General features: G+C 35.2%; 1 protein-coding gene across 3 annotated transcripts in view; it reads left to right on the top strand.

The window, feature by feature from the left end:
* Window positions 1-22,090, top strand: part of EPHA3 (EPH receptor A3) — a 360,358-nt gene that overhangs the window by 3,595 nt on the left and 334,673 nt on the right. For all 3 annotated transcript variants that reach the window (XM_008155577.3, XM_008155576.3, XM_054712267.1), the window contains exon 2: window positions 15,902-15,966. In XM_008155577.3, coding sequence (XP_008153799.1) covers window positions 15,902-15,966 — 65 coding nt within the window. The remainder of the gene's footprint in view (window positions 1-15,901; window positions 15,967-22,090) is intronic.

Genomic DNA, 22,090 nt, shown 5'->3' with positions numbered 1-22,090 from the left:
CCTCAAATAATAATATATTGTGATTGAAACATTAATAGAGAACTAAGCTATCATATAATCTTTATAGGTGTTTTTTGTTTTTGTATGTTTTTTTGGAAGAGGATTTACATTTGCTTTTAATAGCATGTCATCATGCTACACTAAATAATTGAATGCATTACACATTTTTGTAATTTAATAGCTCTCCTAAAAGCTCTGCCTTACCTCCTCCCCGAGTTATAACTGTGTTATTTGCCCGGAGGTAGGAGAAACCTTAATTTCACTATTTTATAACCCACAACAGTTAACACTTGACCCAGGTCATTAACAGGATTATCAGCAAATTTGTTTAAGCTTTTACTGACAACCTGAATTGCTATGATAATATTTTGATTGTGCCGGAAAAAAACTTCTTATAACCTCTCAAAATCTATAATGAAATTAATTCATTCTGTATCTATATCTTCCCAAAGACTAACATTGATAATAATGATTCAAGTGAAGAAAATATCAACTTTGGTACCTCATTCTCCTCACTTTTATGTTTCACATATCACACAATTGTAGTCCTTGTCATAAATGAGCAATTAAATACTTGTTTAAATAGTGAATGTTTTGACAATAACAATATATTTATTAGTACAAACTTACTTCAATGTAACTATCAACACTTCCAATTTCATATTTTTTATTATTGATGGCATAGTTGATATCATTTTTCTGCCTATTTTAAGATATAGAGTCAAATGGATATATTAATAACTAAGAAGCAACTGGAACTTTTTATACATATATGTATAATAAAACGCCATTGCCACGTGTTAGATCATGATTGCATTTACCAGTACATAATGTTGTCTTTTCCATGAAACACTGGAAATTAGGAGCTACAATGAAAAGCACTTCAATTTAACATAAAAGTTTTAAACAAAATGTACATAATCAAAACTTTAAAGGTGTTTTTTAAACATTGTTAAATTTCTTTAGAAAGTTTCATATGTAGTTTTTTATTATTTGTATATAATTAGGGTTGGCTTCTTGTTCATTTAAACAATTTAGTAGTCACCTTGACTCTTAAGAAACTTATCCTTAAAGGATGAGTTTAGTTAGATTTTTTTTATCATGTTTATATATTATCCACATTTTAATATTCAAATGTGGGTGTGTTTTAAGGGTTCTTCCATTTAAATAGTTTCTTTTCTCACAATAACTTTCTTTATTAAGATTCCTAAATATCAAAATTGTTTCTGAAACTTTGAATTTTTCTGAAATAAAATACTTGCAATTTTTAAATATCAAATAATCAGTTACATATGCAAAGGATCTTTAAAGGCAAAACATATTTCCACAGTATATTTGATTTACTAACTTCAACGCAAATGGAAACAGCAAGAACTGTTCTTGAGAGGTACATTTTCCAAGTCATAAAATCTTCCAGAAAATATTAATAAAACTTTCCACAAATCATCAGAACTTGATAAGTTTTTACAGACATTCACTTACTAAGAAATCTGTGATGTGGGTTACCTTTGATTTTAGTCATTTTCCAATGATTTTGTTTGGCATAAATACTAGATGTAAGGGGAAGTAAGTATTTCTTGGAAGAACTCTACATTTTACAAATCATATTCTGTCAGGATTCTCAACTGGGTTTATTTTTAATACACACATTTCTCCTTTAAAATATTTAATAAGCCTTGTTCTTTTAATTTCTGTTAGATAAAAGATTTAGAAAAACAGATGCAGGTGTCCCCTTTTGGGTTCTGTTTTCAGAGATCTGGATTTTATCACCAGGGAGGGTCAATGCAGGGCTTTTACCAAGTGCACAAGTAACTTTCCACAGATTTTTCAAATAAAGGGTTGACTTCTGGTGTGAACCGTTCATTACATTATTCATCCAGGTACAGCAAAAACCAGCATTTGAAATTTATTCCTCGAGGACTTGAAAGGCTCAGAAAATTCTTCTGTAACGACTTTAGGAATAAAAGTAATGTTGTGACATTTATAGAATGCAAAGGATTCCAAGCCACAAAACAGTGTAGGAAGACACTCCCGTTGGGAATCAGGGAGTGGGCACATGTGTGCCCCTTGATGTCACTCTGTGGGCCTATGACCAGCTGCCTAGTATCAGGTAGTTCTTGGAATCTGGCAGGAGTTTTTCTCTTGGAAAAGTCTGCAAGTCAGCACGTTTTGGTTTGCTCCTACCAGCTTTCTTTGAAATAAGAAAAGGTGGTCGATTACAAAGTAAAAAAGTCTGCAAGTGAAAATAAAATAAAAAGTTGATTGGAAAGATGGAGAAGTAGACAAGTGCAAAGGTTCTAAAACCAACGTATTATATAAACCCTTAAAATAAAAACATTTATCACTTAAAACATCTGGCTAATCAATTTTTTATTAAATCCCTAAAAACCTGCACACTTAAAAAGGGGGTAGGGTTGCGTTCGTTTCCCCTTTCCAGTTTATACACTTTTGATTTTTCCCCAGAAGAAAATATTTTATCTGGGAAAGTTTTAAAAGAGTATAAAGCCAAAGAATGCTCCCCCCCTTTGGATGCCTGGGCGAATCCATGTGGAGGTTGGACGGAATCAAAACCAGTTCAGCAAAGAAAGCCTCCAACTTGGAGTGATGTTGTTCAACTGGGAGCCCTGAGTGTGCAACTCCCTCCCTCCCTCCCTGCATTTTCTAAACCACGTCCTGCTGTTCCAGTCAAAGCAAAGGGCGAAAATCCACATAATCCAAATCAACATGGTGAAGCCAGAATAATAGGCGGGGAAGGAGGGGGGGAACAAGCAGGCAGCACTGTACAAACAAAGTGATGTGAATCACCTTAGCCTTGGACGGGGTGGCCACCGGCGGGGATGACGGCGCTCTTTCCCTGGGCCTTACAACTCCCGCACTGGAGTGGGGTTCAGGAGCGTGCCCCGAGATCCGTTAGCACACAGCCAGGCTTTAGGGGTAGTAGTGACAGGACCGTGGCGACCGAGAGAAGAGCAGGCGCTCCTCGCTGCCACCACACCCACCACCGGGGCGCCCTAACCACAACTCCCCCGCCGCTAGGACCAGGCTCCGCGTTGCGGATGGGGTCCGGTGGCCCCCAACAATTTTTACCACGTTCTCTCCCAGTCGCATGAAAGATCGGATCATAAAAATCCCACCCCGGGCCCGCGCCCCCAGCCCCACAACTCCGGGGCGGTGGCGTCTTTGTGCGCCGGTGTCTCCGCGCCCGGTGGCCCGCGCGCCCGTCGCCTACGGGCTGCGAGCTGGTCCGGGCTCCCCGGGGCGCGGGGGGAGGGGGGGGCGGCGGGCGCACGTGGAGCCCCTGCGGCTGCGGCTCCTGCCTGGCGGCCGGTGAGCGGAGGTCTCAGCCCGGCGGAGGCTGGAACCCGGGGCCGCGAGGGCGCCAAGTCCCTGCAAACTAGCGCGAGGAGAGAAGGCGCGCCTGGCGAGTGGCAAACGCGCGCCCTCTGCCTGCAGCCCGAGAGCTGCTGGCGCTGGGAGAGGCGGGGAGCCCTGCCCCCCGGAGCTCCTCACCTGTGGGTCCGCCCACAGAGAGCGAGCTGCTGGGACCCGGCACCTCCGATCTCTAAGCTTTGACCCCAGATCTTGCTCCCCGCCCACGCACACACCCCATCGGGACCAGCCAGCCTTTTCGGCAGGACAACCGGAGGTGGCCCGGTCTCCTTCCAATCTTGGTTCCCTGACCCACCGTGTGACCGATGGAGGAGAGTTTTGAGGGGTCCCTGGAACTCCCTGCAGAGTTGGGAAAGCCTGCTCCCTGGGACACAGGGGGACGTCTGAGACTTCCAGCTGTCCTGCTTGCTGCCTTCTGATCCGCCCGCTTTGCTATTTTCCTGATCTTTTAGTTTTCTTTCCAACCACCTATCACTGCCACCTGTTAAGCCCCCCTGAGAGCTAAGGGGAATGTTCCATAAACTTTCCCTCCATGCACAGTTGCGAATGCCCTCTGTTCCTCCCTCAGCCCCATGTTTCATTGGCATCGTCTCATTAAAACATGACTTTCTGTCTTCCAATTTGGGCAGTAAACCTGGAATGGGCCACAAAGGGTTTCCGGGAGCAGTGTCTCGGAGGTAGGTTAGCAATTGGATGATGCTGATATTCCTGTGGTTGGTCGGAAATTTGTGTTTCATAGAAGATAAAATTATTGAATCCAGCGAAAACTCCCAAAGCAAATATGGCCTCAGTGCCACGCCCAACCTTGAGATAATAATTGCACAGAGGTCTGCTGGTTAGAAAGAGTGTACCCTCACGTTACCTTTACTATTGGATTTCATTTAATCATTAGAGCAGCCCCCAAAAAGGTATTGTGGCATCTTCTACTGTTAGAGCCGAGGACACTAATCATGGTGAAGTTGTAACCACCTCTCTTATCTTTGACTTTTGATTTTAACTTCCTGTGTTCCTTCCTGCATAGGAATGCCTGTGAAGTAGGAGTCATTTCGTCCATTCAGGAAAAGCACTTGCTTCTCAACTTTAATCCTAGTGACTTACACGAATTTGTCTTGTTACTTCACAAGAATTAGAAATTCGCAGAGTTTTGGAGTGACATAGTGTACCTTTAAAAGAGTATTTCAGAGATTACTTAGACACTGCAAAGTATTTACATTTATGCAATGATTATTAGCATGGGTGGTAGACACACTAAGAAAATAAAGAAAATTTGATGTGGACAGAGGACTAGGAGAAAAATGTCTGTGACGTCTTTTCTCCACCATTTTTACCTCTGTCTTTCTTTCCTGACACTCAGACATTACTTTCCTCACTCTGGAAAGATTTTGTCAGAAATTCCATACACAGAGATTGTGAAGCAATTGTCAGTATAACCCAAATGTTATTATGTAGGGTTTTATATATTAAAACAGAGTGTAAAGTAACTATTGGAATTGTGATAGAAGTCAATAATGGGGGTGGGGGCAGTAGAACATGGTCTAAAAGTAGACTTTAGTCTCTGTTGAAACTTTTTTTTTCCACTTAAAAGATAATTACAAATTCCTTAAGATGAGGAAGTAAATTATAAATGATTTATCTCCTCTTTCATAAAAACACTTGTCCTCTAAGTAGAAGGATTGTGAAAAGGTAGCTAAAACAGGGTTTTGAAAGGTAGCAAATTGAGCTAGGGGCAATTATATTTTTCACGTGGGTATTTCAGCACATATGTTTTGTATTAATTGCCGCAGTAAATTCTGTTAACCTGGCAAAGAGCAAACATAGCATATTGATGACATCAGACTTCCCAATCAGAAAGCTGCTTTAGTATCTTGCTTCCTTCACTATAACATGCGAAGGGAAAAATAAAATAAAATAAAAATGTTTTCTAACGTGTTATCACTTATGTTCCCAACAAGTTACCCAACCACTCAAGCTATTGGAACATTGTCTATGAGCAAAAGTGTTCGCTTAGCAACAAACTTTTTGTCTCTTGCTTCTGCAGAGTTAGAATCAATCACTAATTTCCCTAGTTTTTAAGTTTTTATTCGTATTTGAGTTTGTGGAACTCTCTCAAATCAAGAAAATGCAGACCTGCCTTGACTCTTGTTTAAAACAAAAATCTTGATTGATTACACAGTAGGCTCTCAGAGGAAATGGAACAAAGGGAGAAACCTAGGTCAATTTTATTGCTGATAAGTCTAATCAATGTAAGATGGTTTCATCTTAAATTTGTTATATAATCATTATGGCACAGTTAGTTTGTCTTCTTTTAAATAATTGTTAAGAAAAAAAACATGAATAAACTCCACAGGTCTTGTGAAGAGTAACACCCACCCCCTAACTCCTGCCCTCTTCCTCCCTGGATAAAAATATAAGGCTTTAAAATTAAATGTTTCCCAGTGATAAAAATTCACCCATTTCCAATCAATATTGAATTTATAAATTTCCTATCTACCTCAGGGTGACTAAGGGAAATGGAAAACAGTTTCTTATATTTATTTCCTGATTTTCAAAACTAATTTAGCAATTAGTAAAAGTTTGTAGGTTTTAGGAGGATTTCTTTTATTGCATATGATAGCAGTCTTCACTCTGAGAAGTTAGGCTGAAAAGCTGAGTTGTTTCCATGTGGATTATCTACATAATCCTTTGGGTAAGTAGAACACCACTCAGAGTTTAAAGTCTACTTGCAGAACTGTGTCTATGTCACAATAGTATTGCCCCCTTACAAAACTGAACTTTTCCTACATTGTGGGCAAAATTTTATGGAGTAATATATACCGTTTGGAATAAAATTTATATAAAAATTGTTTTCTAAGTTGCAAATCTATGGTGAGAAAAAGTAAAAACAAACTTTTATTTATTTATTTATTTATTTATTTGTGTGTGTGTGTGTGTGTGTGTGTGTGTGTGTGTGTGTGTGTCTGTCTAATCTTGTTAATTTTCTCCAACTGGACACTCATTCAACTTATAAATATTCAAAGATGGCATAAAGCTAGAGTTATCTCCAAATTGAGTTTTCTTTTCAGTATGTCAAAGCTATTCATGGTAGATTTTGCATATTAACAGAATGTAAAGAAACTGAATGTTATAATCACATAAACTTTAAATAGAAATTAATTGGTTTGCTATTTTTTATTAGGCAAGTGTCATCGAATATAGCAATTACCAAATATTAAAAATGTTTTCAAATAAGCAGATAAAGGGAATGGTATTTCTCTCTTTGTTTACTGTTACTATTTGGCTTGTCATAGATAAGTTGATACTCATTTACATTAGAAAACTCAAAAACGATAAACTCACATTTTAATATGGTATTCCTGACATTTCAGATCTGAAATTATAATACTTTGATAGTCCTTGTTTTGTGAAAAAAAGATTTCCTGTCATAGTTACATATATTCATCTGATTGGACATATTAGATAAATCTATGCTGAAATTAATGGTTTTTGGGGGTAGAGCTGCTTTCTTTAAACATTTGTTCATTGAATAAAGAAATATTTTCTTACCTTTGTTTACAAGTTATGTCCAAAATAATTCTAAATATTTGAATATCTTTGAAAAATCTATATGGAGTTAGAGAGGAAAAACTAAAAAGTATATGAAATTAGTGCTATACTTTTAAATTTCCTTTTTCAAAGGTGATCCTATGGAAAACTAATTAAGAATAATTTATTTGATCTTTGGCCCCAAATGTGGTAGATTTACTTCTCTAACCCTGGTAGTGAAAACTTCAGAATCCAAAATTTAATTTCAAAGGGAGAAATGCAAAGACCATTAGCATGAACCAAGAAAAACGTTTAGAAAAAATGCACTCAACTTTCATATTATAATAACGGGTTGTTTGTATTTGTTTATTTACCAACTCTGGCATACCTTAGTGTTGCTTACATACTGGATTTTGGAATAGAAGGTTATAGGGAATGCTATAGTTTATGCCCTTGAGATAACTTAAGAGGGATAGATGACCAAAAAATGAATACTTATATAAAAACATGTTCTAGGATACATAGAAAAATTATTAAAAAATAAGATATGAATCATCAGAGAAGAGAGCAGTTAGCCTCCTGATGGTGCTGGAATATAGGGGAAAGTATGTAAAAGATACCCATTAATAATAAAAATAATATATTAATAATAGCAAGGGAAAAGAGATTAAATAAGCATAATTTCATGTGGTGGGGATTATTATAACCCAGATTTTTTTAACTGAAGGTATCTAGAAAACTTTAAAAATAACTTTAATGAATGCATAATGAGTATATATAAAATTAAAAAGAAAACCACTTTGAAAGACTTCAGAAACAGCTATCTTAAATAAGCATATATCTAAGCTTAATGTAAATAATGTGTGAGTACATGCATGCACATGGTGCATGTGAGTGTATTGGAAACAGATTATTGAATATAAAAAAACCCTATCCCCAAATAAAAACTTCTGTAAGTGCAGCTCATAATGTGACAGCACTACCAAGGGAAAACACAGTGAGGGTTGTCTGAACTCTGCCTGCTCTAACTATCTTTTGTATCTCCAGTACTAGAAGTCTGATACTTTCCATTGACAACCTCCTCCTAGGATGGGAGGACAAGGCCTAGAGTTTTAAATTAAAGTAATAAGCATGTGGCACCTTTTTGATCTTTTGTGGGTACTTATAAAGGTCCATAGTAATACCATGAAGAGTTTGTTTGTATGTGTATACATCTATAACTGTAGACAACAGTCATGATGTATGGTGTAAAATCCAGACATAGTTATCCTCCAGAATATGATAAAATCAAAACTATATACTGACTTCAATTTTCTAGAATTTTAAACCAATTTATATATTCTGCAATGAACTTCTCTGGAAATAAAAGAACTTGTTTTTTGATATAAAAATATCCAGAGAAGATTTTTAAATTGAAACATTTTTATCACTACCTTTTTGTTTTCTGTGGTAAAATTTTGAACCCTCCTATCTAAGGGACTTCAAGTTATAAAACAAATAAGTCACGGGGATATAATGTACAGCACAGGGAATACAGTCAATAATATTATAATAAGTTTGTATGGTAACAAGTAGCAACTAGACATCATAGGGATCATTTCTTAATGTATATAAATGTTAAATCACTATGATGTACACCTGAAACTGATGGGATACTGCATGCCAAATATACATCAATAAGAAAAAATATATAATGCTATATTAGAGTTGGTCTATAGGCCAGTCTGCCTATTCTATTCCATTTTCACAGTCATTTGTCAAACATTGACTGAACATATAGCTATCATTTAGTACTTGAAGGCTGGTAATCAGATTTTAAGGTAATTTGATTAAACTGTACATATATACCAAGACATCTTGAATTTATGGTGTAAAGGCAAATGCATATGTTAAACTTTGAGCACCTATTGGCCTGAATGATTTTTCATATAATTTCCTAATAGGATAATGTATTTTAATTTCCCTTTTTTAATATGTCAAAAGTATTTAAATTAAAAACATACAAGCCATTCTGTTATTTCTAGAACATTTTAAAGAGCAAAAATGTGTTGAAAGTGTACAATGCTTACAAAATCATTAATGTCTTACTTTTAGTAACTTTTACATTTTGGGAAACACATTTCACTTGTCTAAGTGATTCACAATATCATTTGACAATGCACAGAAACAAAGAGACCTGTTATTCTAGGGACTGTTACGAAAGCTGAAGTTGTTAATGGACTAAAAGTTCACTGAAAGTAGAACATTCCTACGAATTTATGTGAAAGGATTATTTCATTATAAGAACACACTCCCTAGTGATATTTTGATGGCTGTTTTCTCCACAACAGTATTAACATCAGAGTGAACTTCAGATTTCTCTGATTTTTTAAAAAAGAAGAAATAACACTTTGGAAACAGCACAGGTTTACATTTACTAAAGGGTCCAGGTTTCTATTCAAATTTTAGTCTGTATTTTTATTTTCTGGAACCACTCTAGTCTTGAAAACCCAGACATTTTACTGTGTGACCGTGTTTTGATTCTAAGGTGTTATCCCTGCTGTTGGCAAAGATTGCGATGAGGCAGCTAATTAAAATTTGTCCCATATTTAGGACCTGTATAAAAGTAAAGCTAAAATTATAGCCCAGGAGGTAAAGCTTATAAAAAAGAATAAGTTGATAGTATGTCTCCTTGTCCAGAAATCTGCTTATATATCATAAATGAGTCATTAATGTACCATGTGACAAAACAGATTTTTCACAGAAATGTTGAGCACACCAGAATTTTTTCTTTAATTCTGACATATAATTTTAGTTGGTCATTTGATAGAGAAATGATCATAAATTAAATATCCATGAAACAAAATGCCTGTTGAGTTAAATTTAACATGGTTTACAGGAATTTTTATCTGCATACAAACGATACAGGCATACCTCCTTTTATTGTGCTTCACAGATGTTGCATTTTTTCAGAAAGTGAAAGCAAGACTCCACCAGCACAAATATTATCACTCACTTTATTGTGATACTTGCTTAATCGAGGTGGTCTGGAGCACATCCCACAATATCTCTGAGGTATGCCTGTAGTTGATTTCATTTATAGACTAAAAACTTTTTTTTTTTGTAATTTTTAGTCTATTAAGTACAATAGTACAATGTTTTAATTATGTTTAGGTAGAAAAAAAAAGTACAAACAGGAAGTCCATAGGAGCAATTAAACTAAGAATATGCAATCACAGTAGATAAAAGTTATGTTGAAATATGTAAGCACACTAATAAAGCTTTGACTTCTCTTAGTATCCGCTCACTGGCATACCATATTGTATAAAGTAAAAATGAAAAGCAGAACTTTGGTGCAGTCCTGTTAGAAAATACATCTTGATTTCTTGATTCCATATTATAGTTGACAAAGGTAGTACATAGAGAATTACAATGACGAGAACAAAATTGATTGCCTCCTGTATCATTTTCTTCTATTCGTGACATTTAAGTATAACTTAGAAGCAGATTAACCCCCCCTGCTATCTGTAACCAAGAGCAAAGCTACTCTTTTTATCATAACAGAAAATGATGAAAATGATAAAGATAAGTAATGTATAAGAAATGTGGTTTGGACAATTACAATGATGTATGAACAGTAAAGGACATGTCATCATTCTTTAGTAAAAGCAAGATGCAATCAAACCATATTTTTTCCCTGTGGTAGTGGTTTTGTGGTCATTTGCAATTGGCTTTAAGACACTATACAACTGAAGGTTTTATAAGAAAAGAAATACTTATTATTGTAAGAGTAGCAACTTCTTCAGCCATTAAACCCCACTGTTCATCTTAACATGATGGTTTGATACATTTTTATAACTTAATATTTTTCATAAAATACAACCATAGCATTACCACAAAATGTATTGATGTGTTATTAGATAATTGAAAAGATCTTTAACTTCAAGAAATTGTGGCATTTAATTTAATTTAATTTTTATACCGTGTCATTTCATTTTTTATTTATTTTATTTTAATATATATATATTTCTTGTTGATGGTATTACAGATGTCTCCCATTATCCCCCTCCTTCTTGTATGACAGCAGCCCCCCTCCTTCCCTCCTCTACCCACCTCCCTAGGTCTTCACCCACCCTATTGGCCATGTCCATGGGCATTTAATTTTAAAAATTATTTTAGCACTGTCTACATATTTGCACCACTTTGTCTATTGATAAGATATTTCAATCTCAGTCTTTCTAAGTGGACAAATAGTCACTATGAATCAAAACTTTGAAATAGTCTTGAAAAAATCTAGGTGTGTTAATGATGTTCTAAGAGTGAGAACTTCAGAAATTAATACCTAAAGTTTTTAATATGTCCTTACTAAAAGGCATATTAGTAACTGGGAACATCTGTTTCAAACAATTATTTTAATGACTGTGTTCTTTAAGAAATATTATTGCATCTTTATTAGTAAGAAGGGAAGGTGGAATAAGTTCTTGGTGTACATAATTACTAGTATGACATTGTCAATGCAAATGAGTGAAGGAGTGGACATTTGATTGTACCTCTCCATTATGAAGGAGGACAGAAAAGGAAGGGAAAACAAGACTCCTGGGCATCTTAAATTCACAATCCATCTAATTATGAAAAAAGACAGTAAAGATTGGTGCAGCAAGGTTTCCTCCTTTCCAGAAGTACTTACAAACCATTTGAGCCAATTTTCTCTATATTTTGCTCTTCTTTCTCCACTCCATTCTACACCTTCTCATTCCCATCAGACACCACTCTTCCTTTTGTCCAGTAAATCTCATGTTAGCACGCACCCTAAAACCAACTCAAGGAGTCTAAATATTTCCTTATCATTTTCGTTAATGCATCATTCACCTATTCATACATCTCTTCTATTTAAAAGTAATAAGACTAGATAAAGTACAGTGTGTGAAAGAAACCCAGATTCATATACATTCAGAATCTGGACAGTTATTTCCAAAAAATAAATTTTCCAAAAAGCACCTATTTATATCTCAAGTGAAATAGAATTTAACATTTAAAAATGTGTCCAATTTAAATCAGTGTAAGAAGGCCCTGGCCAAGTATCTCAATCGGTTATATCATCCTCCCAATATGCCAAGATTGCAGGTTCTATCCCACTCAGGGCACATGCAACAATCAGCCTAAGAGTGCTTAAATAAATGGAACAGCAAGTCAATCTCTCTCTGTCGCCTTTCTCTGAAATAAATTTTAAAAAGTAATGTATGCCACATAACTCTTTCAATAGAACAAATTCTGAAATTAATGAAATTATGTTTCCAGTTATAAACCAACAGTAATTGGAAATCACATGATTAGAATATGGTATCAGATAAGGAACAGTTTATATCTTTGACAAATGACCTGGTATGAGGCAGTCATTAAGGAATTAAGCTATCCATATATTCCCACCTACCTTTACCAATAATTTCCTCTCTTTTTGTTAACATTCATAATTATAAACTCAGATTTTTCATCAATTGAAAATAATCTCCCATATTGTAAGTTGTCATTAAAACTCAGACTGAAATATAGTATTTGTACACCTCAATTCTACATGCCTCTTCTCTCTGCCCTGGCAATGAATAATAATAGCACTTTAAAGATTATGGGCAGGTCTACATCTTTTTTACAAAAGAAAAGCATGAGTAACCAAAGTTCTTGCCTGTATCAGTGTAGAATTTAAGTTGTATGGGAAGGTTAGATTTAGTCAATGTATCCAGAGAAATCACTCACAACAGGAGGCCTTCAAATTCCATTAACATTCCCTTCTTTCTATCTCAAATATGCTGCACTCATACTGTAATGCAACAGATCACAAGAGACGAGAGGTTTTTATCCTTGAAAGTCGCAGTTTAGCAATAATCCACTTTAAAGTGACTAGAATTTTAGATTGTATTGTTCTCATTTTGCTACAAACAAAAGGTACCTTGTAACCTCAAAATAGGTGCTCTTAAAAAAGTGTTTTGATGTTACTATTCTTTTCTATTAGGTCATATATAGATTGCTGATTATAAATACAATTCAAAAGCCCAATGAATTAATTTAACAAGAACACTGAATCTGTATAGCATGTTATAAAGTCAGTAGCTTTAAATACATTTATATTATTTGACTAGAGGCCTGGTGCACGAATTCATGCACAGGTGGGGTCAGGCTGGTCTGCCCTGATGGGGGCCCATCTGGCCGGACCAGCAGGGGGGAGGGGACATAAGAGGTTGGCCAGCTGGCCCCACCCCCAATCAGGGTCGGGGGGGGGGGGGTTGATCAGGGGCCAGGCTGCCTGGAAGGGGGCGCAGGAGGTCAGGGCCCCAATTGGGCCTGTTGGCCACCACAGTGCACATCATCATAGCGACTGGCCATTCCAGTCATTCTATCATTCTGGTATTCTGGTCGCTTGGCTTTTATATATATAGATTATCACAGCAACATTGTGAGATAACCAGGGCAGATATAATTGTTTGATAGACACAGAATCAAAATCATGAGTAATGGTGCCAATAGTTTTCCTCATTCATGCAAATGGAGTGCACTAAAATTTTAATTTCTGAGTAAATGCAATACATTTAATTAATCTATTATATTTATTTTTAATTGATAATTTAATACAGTTCTTTTTGGTTTAATTTTTTATTCTCCTTTGAGTAGAAACCAAATGCTGATGTGATTAGTCCAGTTTTTTCCCCCTCATCATCATCACCAAAAAAAAAAAAAAAAAAACAAAAAACACTTAAGGGTATTTAGTTTTTTAGTTAGCAACCTTTATTCCAATGAGTAATTTGCTAAATTGAGAAGATATTCATATTAACTTTACCTGGGAAATTATTTTCTCTGATTACTAATGTTGAAATTAAATCACCCATTCATCTTAGCATATGGAGTAACACGTACTTATCACTAAGTACACATTCAATTATTATATATACACAAGAAGACATTGAACCATTTAAAGCCTTAAAGACATTGCAAATATGACCTACTAATCCTCATAAAACTCAGAAATCCACTGATAGCTGATAGTACCAACAATAAACTAGGTATATGTCAGAATATGTGTTGGTGACTCATGAAGGTGTATTCTTATATTTACAAAAAATGTTCTTACATTGATTAATCTGAAATATCTGTAACATTGATTAATAGGCAGAGGTTTTAAAAATATTTTGAGAGATAATTTTAATGTAATTAAGTATACTATTAATTTTCAAATTGATATCCTGGGAAATAATTTCATTATGGAAATTACACTGTGTGATCCATGCAGCAACTATATTCTTCTCAAACCTAAATATAATTACTTACCAGTGGGATTAATTTATAGTGAGAAAAAACTTTAATCATTAAAGAATTCAAGTATAATAGATTGATTTTATGTGTTTTTCTTTCACTACTAAAACTTAGAGAATCTAACTTTGAGAATTTTATCTCTTTTTAACTTAATAATGAGCTTTCCTTATATTCAACTAGTATATTTGTTATTTAACCAGCTAACCAAATATCATCCTTTAAAAAGCAGCACTTGAAAATTTAGAATTTTAATATTTATCAAATATATTATTTATTTTTCTTAACATTTTATAAGATAAATGTTTTTTTTGTAAAAACGAATTGGGGTGATTAAAGAAAGGGTGCTGCTTTCATACATGGAGAAACACTATTTGTCCACACATGGACATGTGCATGCATGTACTAACATTACATTTTGATTTGTGAATATATGGAACCCTTAAAAATGACTGTCTCCTATTGTAGTTATTTATTCACCTGTTCTGGTTCATGTTAATAATACATATATATTTTATGTAAACTTCCTTTACATCTTCCATCAGTTAATAGTGGGATTGCTTTCTAATTTAGAAGGATGCTGTAAAACCATAGTTTCCATTATTTAACAGATCAACAATAAAAGTGAGACCTTTGTTATTAATTAAACCTGGAACATCTTTTTATATATTAATTTCTAATCAATTACAGATTAATATTCCCTGTGTTGAAAACAAAGCATTTGTCTTCCTTTTTTTAATAATATATCCAAAATGCAACCACATTCATATTACACTTTATTGTTCATCAACATCAGACTTTTTAATAAGTAGCAAAGTTCTGAGTTAAAATCATTAAAGCTTTTGGGGAATAATATCTTCTTTAAATAAGTAAAACTTCACACAGGCAATATTATAAAACATATTTTTGCTTTGTTTTCTCCACATATTAATTGCTTAGCATTTTGTTTGTTACACATATGGAGACCATTTATATGGAATTAAATAATAGACATTACCACTCTGGTGGCTAAGTTAGTTGGAATGTCATCCCGTACACAATTTATGATTGCAGTTTCAATTCCCTGTCAGGGTACACACCAAGGTTGTAGATTCCATCCCCAGTCAGGGCATGTACAGGAGACAACACATTGATGTTTCTTTCTCTCTCTGTTAATAAAAACATATCTTTGGTTGAGGATTAAAAAAACCCACACAGTATAGAATATGTTTGTGATTGACCAGGGACAATATGAACATGCCACATTAAATATGCAAACAGAAATACTAATTTAGGGTGGAAGCATATTTAAGAAATTAATTTATAGTGAAATCATATGTAAATTTATCACATTTTATGATCTTTGAAGTTATTTTGATTTCAGGTTAGCATTAATATTGTTTCCAACTTTGTGTTTTAATTGTTTCCTCTTTAAATCTGTAATTATTCTATAAGAAATCATTATAAATGTATTAAATATTAACCTATCTTGTAAACAGAGTTACGAAAGTCACGGAAACGTTCAATCCCTTAACTTTCCCTGTGGTTGCTTTTCTTTTGTAATTCTAGTATAATTTTTATACATAAAAGGTCTAAAGAAAATGAAGAGTCGTGTGTTTTGAATATGTTATTATTTTCATATCACCACCAATAGCAGACAACATTAAGTTGAAAAAGGCAAATATAAATTCATTCCTCTTAACAGTGTTTGTGTATTTGTGTTTTCTTTTAGTCAATCTGCTGGATTCCAAAACAATTCAAGGGGAGCTGGGCTGGATCTCTAACCCATCACATGGGGTGAGTTCAGTAAACTATTGAGAAGGATCATGGTCCTGTCCATTATCCCTCATAGAGAGCAGAAGGAACTATTGGCATGCTCTCTTAGGCAAACTCCTGGAATGTTGGTGACCCATTTGTCAGTGTTTTTAACACATCAACAAAGAGAGCCTAATATTTGTGCCCAGTGGAACTACTGAGAATTTTTAAAGTGTTTCTTTTCCTTCTGAATTTATCAATTGCTTGAATGTGTTGAATTTTAATTATTATTAGTATCAGGCAGATGATCTAGGTGTGACCATCTAATGTTTTGTGATGCGGTTAAAATAAGAGATTGAGAAGGCAGTCTAAGTTTTAAGCAATGTAGAAAATGTATAGCCTGGCCAGTGTCGCTCAGGGTTGAGCATCAATCTATGAACCTGGAGGTCACGGTTCTATTCCTGATCAGGGCACTTGCCTGAGTTGTGGGCTCGATCCCCAGTGGGGGACATGCAGGAGGCAGCAGATCAATGATTCTCTCTCATTATTGATGTTTCTATCTCTCTCTCCTTCTCCTTTCCTCTCAGAAATAAATAATAAGTATTTGGAAAAAAAAAGAATGAAAATGTGTATGTACAGATAGTAGTCTCCAGAGCTGTAGCCATAAAATATACCTTGGTAATGCTCCAAGTAGTATAGGGTGTATTAAACCTGTGCTGTCCTAATTTCTTTGTTTAAAATATTTGCAACTTGTCTAGTTCACTTTAAAGCTGAGTATTTTATTTAGAAAAAAACTGATGCAGCTACATTTTAAACTTCTTAAAATATTTTTAATACTTTACCTGCCAGACACAGATTACTTAGGTGTGTGACATTTTGGTGGCCTGAATATTTATAAAGAGCCTTTTGTGTGAGAAAATTTTCTTTTTTTTTTCCAGAAAAAAAGGGCATAGATTTGTAAAATTCTTGTTTCTACAAAATTGTGTAATGAATGACCACGCATGTCCTTTCTATTTTCTTCCAATTATGGCCTGTAGAAAATGCAAAGTGTTACTTTGAAATATTTGATAGGAACACATTTATGCATCCCATATTCTTCTATGCCGGTTCTCTTTTCTAAGAGGTTATAGTTACTTCCACTTGGTATTGGTGTTCAGTCTTTAGACTTTGGTACCTAAACATACTAATTTTTATGATACGATCAGCTTTTTTACCAACGGATGTTTTGCATCAAGGATACTTCATCTATCTGTCATCTTTGTATCTGCTTTTCTTCCTGGTACACCTTGACATTGACACAATGCCAAAACCTATCACATAATCAGGCCATGGTTAGCTGCTTCGGAAGGGAATGGACGAAGGAAGCCAGGATTTGGTTTTCCCATAGGTGTAAAAGGATTCTCCTGGTTGGGATAAAAGCACATCCTGGGTTGTCATAAAGAGTGAACCAAAACTCAGGATTGAGCTGGAAAACTCATTTAAAAACGAATCATCCAAAAGTCGAAACTAAGTTTAATTTTGATTTTAGAAATTTGAGTTTATTACTCTTATCAGATAGCATACCATAGAAACCTGCTATTTAAGGGTCTACAAAAAGCCAAAACCACAGTGACATTTTACTAATAGATACTTACATGTGTATTTTTTAAACAACAAGAAATGAACTTGTATATCAAAGCCACAAATGGTCTACCTCCTGTTTTGTTTTGTTTTTTTAAGATGGTATAAAGAAAACAAACCACATTTCTATATAGTGACAATTTGGGGAAATGTATTCATTTCACGTTGTTAATCTCATAGACTGCGTGATAAAACAAAGCTGGCACTTCTACTTCCAGAGACATGTTGGGGGATGCAGTGTCTAGGGCCTTGCCACACAAAGTGTGGCTCAAGCATCAGCTTTCAACATCAATGCCTAGGTGGTTCTCAGAAATGAAATTCTCAGGTCTCACTCCAGGCTTTCTGAGTCAGAATCTGCACTTTAACATGGTCCCCAGGTGATTCCTAAGCACATTAAATGTAAGAAACACTCCTCAGAGTAATTTACCTCTTGACTTTTTCCATCTCTCATCCAATTTCCTCCCTCCCTCTGCCTAGGAACAGCTTTCAGTGTCTCCTCTGGCTCACTGTTGCCTCACAGAGCAGAGCTCAGGCTCTTCATTGTCTTCCCGGTTGATGTTGCAGCTGTGTGTTCCCTCTTTCTGATGCAATAAATAGCCTAAAACAGCTGGCCAAGCTCTGCAAGCTTATCATTAAAATTTGCAAGGACAAGAAATGAACATTTCCCCAGCAGGTCATGATATTTATAATACCTCAAGACCCCAACGCTAAATGCGCACGCACGCGCACACACACACACACACGCACGAAAATCAAATAGTGTATTTTTTTCTTTAAATTTTCTCTCTATATTATGTTAACCACAATGTCCACGAGGAAATAAGTACTGTGGATTTAGAAAATGTTAGATGGGTATTCATTTCTTGTTGAGTAACTGATGACATTTTGAGTGAAAGCCCGGCACAGCCAATTTAGCTTTGGTACTTAACGTCTTTGCTTGTACAATTTTGTGCTTTTCGATTCAGTTAATTATTTTAATTCTAAATTGGCATTTTCAATATGACAAAGATTGGTGAGTTTTGAGTTTTCTTGTTTATAAAGAAGATAGAACAATTTGATATGTTTGCTGCAAACTTTTCCATGAAAAAGAAGACATGTAGTAGCTGGAAACAACTTTGAAGTTTGTATTGTTTTAGTTAATGAACCCTAATAAATACAGTACATCTACTTTTTAAGTTAATAAAATATGAATGTAAACTCTAGAAGAAAAATTGTAATAACGATGTTATGCCATATTAAATCACTGAAAATCTGCTCTCTTTTTTCTTGTTCATCTTAGAACTGAAAGTTTGTTCCCTTCTACTAACCGTTCCCTATTTCCTCCCTAAGCCCTGTCACTCACTTTTCTACTCTCTGTTTTTATAAGTGTGACTTTTTTTAGATTCCAGTAAAAGTGATGCCATACAGTATTTGTCTTTCTGTATCTGGCTTATTTTCCTCAGAATAATGCCCTCAAAGTCCATCTATATTATTACAAATAACAGGAAAAATCCTGTGGGTTTTTATTTTTTTTAATTTAAGGTAATGACTCTGAATGTGATGAGGAGGTAAGGAGAGAGGTGGCTTTGATTTTCACCTGTGGGGAGGTCTGCAGTGTCTATAGATATCGCTGGTTGTCACCAACGGGGAGGCGGGGCACTGCTGGCTTCTGGTAGGCAAGGCCAGGGGTGCTGTAAACATCTTACACTGAACAGGGCAGCCTCCCACAACAAAGAATGATCTTCTGTAAAATGACGGTGCCCAGGTTGAGAAGCCCTTAGGGGATCAATATCGGTGCTCCATTAGAAGCTACAGTCGCTATAAACGTCCGGGAGACTGCCAGCAACTTCAAGTTCCAACCATACCCCCATCAGAAGCTCTAAATCCCAAATCTGTTGAAATAAATATTAAAAAATGATTCATTCTAAGCATAAATCTTTCATGGAATGATAATATCACCTGAGGTTTATACAAATAATTAATATATTGGTGGTGGAATTGGCCAAAAATGGCTCATTCCTTCATATCCACGCCCCCCCCCTTGGCATTTGTATTCTGTTCTTTCCCAGAGACATATTAATGCATAAAATCTTACAATTAACCTATGTAATTTTCTTGGGAAGAGTATTTATATCTCTGTTTTTAAGTGGTGCTTTGAAACTTAGGAGGAAACTTGGTAGGATGATACAATATTATTAGGCCTGGAACAAATTTTGAAGTATCTGGGAGGAAATTTGATGAAACTTTGGTTTTCTTGAAATGAATATCATGAAAATAATACTCAAATTTGTAAACTGAAATTATCAGGCAGTCATAAATAGCAATTTATTTTTCAATCATAGTGTTTTATTTGACATGAGCCTTTTCCACCACTAAGTTTGTTCAGTTTAGTAAAGCAGACATAGCAATTGCCTTCTTTGGCCTTAAACTATGAATTGTAATATTTAAATTCTAGACTCATTGTATTTAGTAATTTCAGTAAATAATTTAATAGTTTATATATTCTTTGATTTAGGAGATTAATAACACATATAAAAGCCCTTATATATTGTTGAATTACAACCCAGAACAATCTTTTGTTTACACATGACTACTAGATACATAAATAGATAGGTAGGTAGAGAGATAGATAGATTAATTGATAATGTCAATCTACAAAATAAGCTTTCTTAGTCTATGTGTCATTACAGAGGAAGGAGCAGAGGGAAATATAGGTACATAGTGTTATCTTCAGATAGTATTAACATGCTGATTACATAGAACAGAGGAATCATGAGCCTTGACTCAAAAAAACTCTCTTGAGGCCCAGCCAGCCAGGCTCAGTGGTTGAGCGTTGACCTATGAACCACGAGGTCATGGTTCGATTTCCAGTTCGGGTACATTCCTGGGTTTGCAGGCTCCATACCAGTGTGGGACATGCAGAAGGCAGCCGATCAGTGATACCCTCTCATCATTGATGTTCCTATCTCTCCTTCTCCCTTCCTCTCTGAAATCAATAAAAATATATTTTAAAAAAGAAACTCTCATGAGGAGAAGAAAATGAGGAGATGGTAAGGGGAGTGTAGAAAAAGCAAAGTCTGAAAAGAATTATTCATGTATATTTGCAGCTCTTAGAAATAATTCTCAAAATTAGCAATTGTGGAATTATTTTCTACCTTCCTCCTATTTTATATCCTTTAGAATTTTTTTCTCTCTAAAAGTTTTCCTTAGATATGTTTTTGCAAATAGAGACACTGTCGGTTGCCCACCCAATATTTGTTCTCTGACTTTTCCTTGGGGATTTAGCAGCAATATTATCCTGGTTTTCACCCTCTCATGTTCTCCTGCCACTCTGTGGGTTGAATGTTGATTCATCTGAGAGCTAGTCATGATAAGCATAGTCATCTTACCAGAGATTAGTTTAGGCAAGAGTAAGTAAAAGAGTAAGTAAAGTCATTGAGGCTGGAGGAGAATTCCAGTGACTCTAGAGAAGGTTTCCACCTGATAAAAAGAGATGGGGAGAGGTGGAGTTCTTCATGGCTCTGGCTTGCCCTATGAAGGCCCAGTATCTGAGGCAACCGCACTCTCTTTATGACCTGAAAGGTGGAGTCTATGAGCATTAGAGAAACCAGCTTGGGACTCTGACATCTTAGAACCACTGAATCAAGTTAAAACAACAGCAGCAACAATTTTCCTTGTTTAAGCCACTCTTTTTAGTATCTCTCAGACATTCAAATTGAGGGCATCCTGATAGAATACAATGTTTTATAACCAGGTCAAATATCTTAATTTCTAAATGGAGGCTATAGCAATGTATAATTGTATTCTACAAAGATATTTATATTTTCCCAGGTTATCTTTTTCTGTGCTTTAGCATAGATGATGCCAAAGGTAATAGAGTAGTGAAATAGAATAAGCACATTGTTTAAAATCAGGACATCTGAATGTGAATTCTGGCTCCACCATTTATTGCTGTCTGATCTGATGCAGGCCATTTAACCTCCATTAACATTTATCCTCACTTTTTAAAAAGGCATGACAGTAATTCTGATGTCACAGCACTTTAGAGTAAATGAGATTTGTTTGTATAGGTCTATATTTCTACCCATAAATATATATGCACAACATATATAGCTGATAATGCATGTGAAAGAACTATGCAAATGTGATTTCTTATTCTTAGACAAGTGTTTTGAGATTTTTCCATTCTAATCCAAGATATTTGTCAAAATTCACTGATATATCTTCTTAAATCACAGTATATACTTGATGCATTGAATTTGGATTGAAAAAAACAAAAACTGATAGTATTCCCTGAGGTGCCTGCAAACACATCTTCTCTGTTAAGATACCAGACATTTCCTTTGATATCACATGGTGGTTATTCCATTGAATTTGTGCAGACCAAAGTTTACATTTTAATTGAGTCAAACTATGTTTTTTGGGTAGTTAGTTCATGTATTTAAATTTTTAGTAATGAGAATTTCCTCAAGATATTAATATTTCTCCTTTGTTGAGACCTGACTCTTTCCTATGTATGCTCCTGCCATTCCCAAACTAGCACATAACACCTGCAAAAGAATCTAGC

This window comes from Eptesicus fuscus, chromosome 3, assembly GCF_027574615.1.
Source record: "Eptesicus fuscus isolate TK198812 chromosome 3, DD_ASM_mEF_20220401, whole genome shotgun sequence".
In the NCBI taxonomy this organism is placed as follows: domain Eukaryota; kingdom Metazoa; phylum Chordata; class Mammalia; order Chiroptera; family Vespertilionidae; genus Eptesicus; species Eptesicus fuscus.
This window is presented reverse-complemented; position numbering and strand designations above follow the sequence as displayed.